The sequence below is a fragment of the Glycine max genome, chromosome 3 (assembly GCF_000004515.6).
Source record: "Glycine max cultivar Williams 82 chromosome 3, Glycine_max_v4.0, whole genome shotgun sequence".
Classification (NCBI taxonomy): domain Eukaryota; kingdom Viridiplantae; phylum Streptophyta; class Magnoliopsida; order Fabales; family Fabaceae; genus Glycine; species Glycine max.
Window position 1 is genome coordinate 9,608,537 of NC_016090.4, and position 5,639 is coordinate 9,614,175.

The following is a 5,639-nucleotide window of genomic DNA, read 5'->3' on the forward strand; positions in this document are numbered from 1 at the left end:
TAATAAGATTATTGGTGGGCTTCCAGAATTGAAATAGGTGAAGGAGGAAGTTGTTTGCCAAGGATGTCAATTTGGTAAGGCTTACAAGCTGCCATTTAAAAGTTCCAACAGAGAAAGAACCATTCCTTTCGAACTTATACACACAGATCTAATGGGGTCGACAAAAACACCTAGTTATAGTGGATGTAAATATACTATGGTACTAGGGGATGATTACACTCAATATACTTGGTTGTATTTCCTAAAGGAGAAAAGTGAAGTTACACATAAGTTTGTTATTTTCTCTGACATGGTGGAGAAGGAGTTTGATGCAAAAATCAAATGCTTGAGGAGTGACAATGGAGGTGAGTTCAACTCAACAGATTTCACAGTTTTTTGTCATGAAAAAAAGGATCCAAAGGCAATTTACTTGTTGAGATACACTGCAGCAAAATGCAGTGGCTGAAAGGAAATTAGCTCATCTAACTTCAGTGAGCTTGTCATGGATACATGACAAAAATCTGCCTCGTGAGTTATAGGCAGAAGCAATTCAATGTGCTTGTCATGTAATCAACAAGTTGCCTCCATGGACAGGCAAAGAGAAATCTCCATTTGAACTACTCTATGGGGATAAACCAGTAGTGGATTATTTTCGAGTCTTTGGAGCCATCTGCTATGTACATATTCAAAAGACAATAAGAAGCAAATTAGATCCAAAAGCCAAGAAATGCATCTCTGTTGGCTATGCCCTTATAGAAAAGGGTGGAAATGTATGGATCCAATCACTAAGAAATTTGTTACATCTCGAAATGTAGTATTTGATGAGATTTCTTCTTAGAAAGCAGAGGTTGTCTCAACTGATGAGTTCAGAGGAGAAGTGCAACCAATTGCAGATGTAGATGAGCAATGAGTTACTAACGTAGAGCAACAAGGAGAGGAAAGCATTGAGTCAGCTGAAATAGATGCAGAAGAAGTAAGAAGGTCCGATAGAAGAAAAAAACCTCCAACATATTTAAAAAAAATTAATTATATTTTCCCCTTGTAATTTATTAATCAGAATCCTCAGGCCACAACATTCATCTTTACTTTAGTAACAAAATCCTCATTTGGCTCGGCAAGTTGATCTTCCTCTGTTATTTTCTGAAGTTCTACATTCTCCCAATCTTTGAGAACAACTATTCTATTCTTAGTTTCCCAAGTGTTGGATCAATCGGCTGCCAAATAATATCCCCCCCTTCTCCTTTCAGTATGAACTTATACTGGAATGTTTGTCCAGCAGGCATATCCTGATTACACAAAGGAAGCATATACAACATTTATAAAAGTTTTTGATCCAACAATATTTTCAAATTCTGAACAGATTTTACTCACCAGCTCCACAGCCCATACATGTCCTTCAGACCATGTCATGGGTAATGCCTCTAAAGGGTCCCATGAACCAAGCACAGGACCACCTCCAACTATAAGAAACTGTTCACCAAAATTACAAGTCTTTTGTAACTGGAACGATACACGAACAAACTTTGATTCATCTGCACAACAAATTACAATGTTGGGATTTTGAGTTCCACGGCATATATATGTAGTAGGAAAAATACAAAAGGTCATTAGAACCCACTTGTTTGTTCACTCTGTTGAGCCTGAGGCTCCACAGTTTCCAAGTCCACCTGCAACATTTTATTCGGGCCAAGAGACTGTCTCATCAAACATGCCAAAATCTTGTACGTTCTCAATTTATTTAATGTAAATACAACAACTAGACAACCATTTCTTAACGAATTTCCCCACATAACAGAAAAGCCAATTAGTTTGGGAACAAAACATGGATTTAGATCTTTAAATACTTTTAGTGTTGTTCTGCAATCAGAATTTGACTCTTTTAGTGTTGTTCTCCAATCAGAATTGGAGTTTTAATTAGGTAATCTATGCTAATTCTTAATGCAAAATTTATAACACGAATTATTGAGGTGAAACTCCAACTCCAATTGAAAACCAGTACTAAAAGTATTAAGAAATTGCATCTAAGTTTTGTCTTTCATTTGGCTCATATCCTCCTGAATTATACAAAATCATTGAAATAAATTCTCAAGACAGTAAAGAGGCTCCACCAGTAACACCAAAGCAACAGAGAAAACTTCAAACCCGAAATATGCTGGAAAGAATCGTACAAGCTATAAAAAACAAAGTAAATTGTTGAAGTCGCCAAACATTTCAAGAAATAACCATTCCCATAAAAGGGAAACAAAAAAAGAAAGTGAAAATGGAATCAGAACCAAGAAGTCTAGCATAGCAGTAATACGAAATGTTTCGTAACAAGTTTGGGATCTACGCATACTCATACAAAAGGGAGAATATTTAGCGTATAAAAAGAAACCAAAAGGTGAGAAGAAACTGGGCAAGCTACTAGGAAACACGAAATTTCAGAAAAAGGAAAGAAGAAAAAAAACAAGAAAAGAAAAAGAAGCATATTTTGAGAACCCAACAAGAATCACCCCCACTTGAAAGCAATCATGTTCCTAACATGCAAACGAGAAACACCCCAAGAAGACCAAGAACAAACAAAAGAATTATGATAGTTCCAACAAAGAAAAACAAAAAAGTGAAACTAAGCATAGAAAAAAAAAAGAAGCAAACCTGGTCCTTTGGTGGCACTGCATGAACAGGGTAAAGATCATTGTTTCGAACCAGTTTCAGGAGCAATAAATTCCATCCCCTTTTCTCATCTTTGGAACGAAGGGTGAAGCAGAATTCGGGTCTATCAGAAACACAAAGGGGAACTCTGGGAGAGAAGGGTCCTAGAGTCTCGACCATGGCCTTAGAAAGAGCTTGTGAGGGCTTTCATCATTGGTGAAGTTTGTTGTGGCACACAACAATGAGTTTCTGGGGTGAGAGTGAGACACTGGTTTGGTTTTTAGTTCCTTTCTTCGATCGCTTTAGTAGTTGAGAATCTTGAATCTATCTGGTGCTGACGGTGAGGGTCGTTTTATATAGTGGTGGGGTTTACGCAGTTTGTTTATCCACGTGTATGTGTCATGTGGACAGGAGGTGGCATCACTGGAATTGGTTCACGGTTTTTTAAGTGAAATACTATTGCTATATTTTTTATTTTTCTAAATATTTTAACATTTTAGTTTTATAAAAATTTAAACTTCTATTTTATATTTTAATAAAAGAGAAAATAGATTATGTATTAAAAATATAGAATATTTTTACACTGTCATTCAATTACATTTTATAAATAATTATGTTTCATAATTTTTTTAACTTTTAGAATAAATATTTTAGAAGTGATATATATTTGATTTTTTTTATTCAATTACACTATCATTCAATTATATTTTAACGGTTGAAATGTATGCATAGGTGAATCATTTTTTCCTTAGATTCAACAATAGTTTAGTGTTTATTTTGTTGCGTAAATGACATCAAATATATATACTGGACTGACATATATAACACTTGCTAATCCTGCATTTATTCTGAACAAATTGAACATTTATTGATTAAAAAAATTAATCATTTTCCCAATACCCCTCAAGGCTCAAGTTTCTCCACAACTTTTTCTTCGACATTAACCTTATAACGGTAATGTTTAACACAGAACAAGATATATATGAGATTAATCAAAGCTAACCCAGCCATGAGGAAGTAATAGTAGTCCAATCTTCCAGCATTGATGTCATCATTCAACCAATCAATTCCACCATGCTTTCGAGTCAGTTGGTGCACAACATTAACCAACAAGGTTCCAACATAAATTGAAAATGCCACCACAAGATATTGCAAAGAGTTTCCTATGCTTTTCATTTTATCTAGTGACTCAGTGTTGTAGAACTGAATGTGTCCAACAAGTGTAAACATCTGACATTGCACTCATGAGTGCACCATGTGAAATAGCCACACCCCTTCTTTGTCACTCCACCAAGCCAACACTTACCATTGTGAGAATTGAACACACATCACCAATAGTGATTAAGGAACAAGCCTATGGTGATTAGGGACACCATGTTGTGCTATGGGAATCAAGCAGAGAATGCCTAAAGCCCGGATTGGAAGCATTTTGATCAAACATTTGACTTCTTCCATTTGCTGAATGATGCAAACCCTCCAGGGATTCTTCACATAATCTTCTGTGTTGAGATCGTTGTCTTGTATAAGGTTTAGAAACTTCAAGAATAATTATGGTCTCATCAAACTTTCTTTTTCCCGAAGGGAACTCTATTAATAGGCCTCCTATATTCAATGGTGTGGGTTATCATTACTGGAAAACCCGTATGCAAATCTTCATAGAGGCTATAGATTTAAACATCTGTAAAGCCATTGAATTCGATCCTTACATCCCTACTATGGTAGCAGGAAATGTTGGATCGAGTGGCCTCAGAATAATTAAGAAGGGGGGGTTGAATTAATTATTCCTAAACCTTTACTAATTAAAAAATTACTCTTCTAAGGCTTTTACTAAGTTGTTAAGAGAATAAGGAGTAGAAGAGAAACTTAATTGGAACGTTGTAAATTCAATTTGAAAACTTTTTCAAAACAATTTTGCTACTGGTAATCGATTACAACAATCTGGTAATCGATTACCAGAGAGTAAACACTCTTTGGTAAACATGTTTTGAGAAAAAATCATGTGCTACTCAATTTTTGAGAAAAACTTTTCATACTTATCTTGATTAAGCCTTCTCTAGATTCTTAAGTCTTGAATATTGATCTTGATTCTTGAGATTTTGAACCTTGAATCTTGATTCTTGACTCTTAACTTTCCTCTTGAGTCTTGAATTCTTGAATTGTTCTAGATTCTATCTTGATCACTTGAGTTGTTCTTTGATTGATCTTTGAGCTTTTTGTCATCATCTTTTGTTATCATCATTGTTATCATCAAAAAACCTTTGAATCACCTTTGATTCACCATGAAGCTTTGCTTCTACAGGAAATGCAACTATAAAAAAACCTAGGGAATAATGGGATGAAGAAGAAAGGAAAATGGTACAATATAAATTAAAGGTAAAAAACATAATTACATCTACATTAGGCATGGATGAATATTTTAGAGTATCAAACCACAAGAATGCAAAAGAAATGTGGGATACCTTACAAGTAACCCATGAAGGAATAACTGATATAAAAAGATCTAGAATAAATACCCTAACTCATGAATATGAATTGTTTAGAATGAATAAAAATGAAACTATACAATATATGAAAAAGAGATTCACACATATAGTAATGAAGATGTTATTAGGAAAGTTATGAGATGTTTAAGCAGGGAATGTGATGGAAGCTTACTTGTGGGGCTTCTATGGAGGCTGGATCTTTGAGCTTCAATGAGGTCCTTTAATGGTGATTTTCCACCATGGAGATGTAGCGGAAGACAAAGGAGAAGAGGTAAGAGGCGACGCCATCCACTAGGGAATAAGCCATGGAAGAAGGAGCTTCACCACCAAGATGAGCCTTGAATAAGAAGCTTGGAGAGGATGCTTCAATGGAGGAAAAGAAAGAGAGAAGGGGGGAGCACGAAATTGAAGGAATAAAAGAGGGAAAGAAGTGGAACTTTGAAGTGTATCTCATAAGACTTTCATTCATCAAAGTTACAACAAGTGTTACACATGCTTCTATTTATAGACTAGGTAGCTTCCTTGAGAAGCTTTCTTAAGAAAACT

General features: G+C 35.2%; 1 protein-coding gene across 1 annotated transcript; it reads right to left on the bottom strand.

The window, feature by feature from the left end:
• Positions 1-395: 395 nt before the first annotated feature.
• LOC121174666 (glucoamylase) lies at positions 396-2,936 on the bottom strand. The gene is made up of 4 exons (XM_041014409.1): positions 2,614-2,936; positions 1,598-1,646; positions 1,351-1,511; positions 396-1,265 (listed from the first exon to the last, which is right to left on the bottom strand). The coding sequence occupies exons 1-4, from the start codon at positions 2,788-2,790 to the stop codon at positions 1,155-1,157; spliced, it is 498 nt and encodes a 165-aa protein (XP_040870343.1). The 5' UTR covers positions 2,791-2,936; the 3' UTR covers positions 396-1,154.
• Between the last annotated feature and the right edge of the window lie 2,703 nt (positions 2,937-5,639).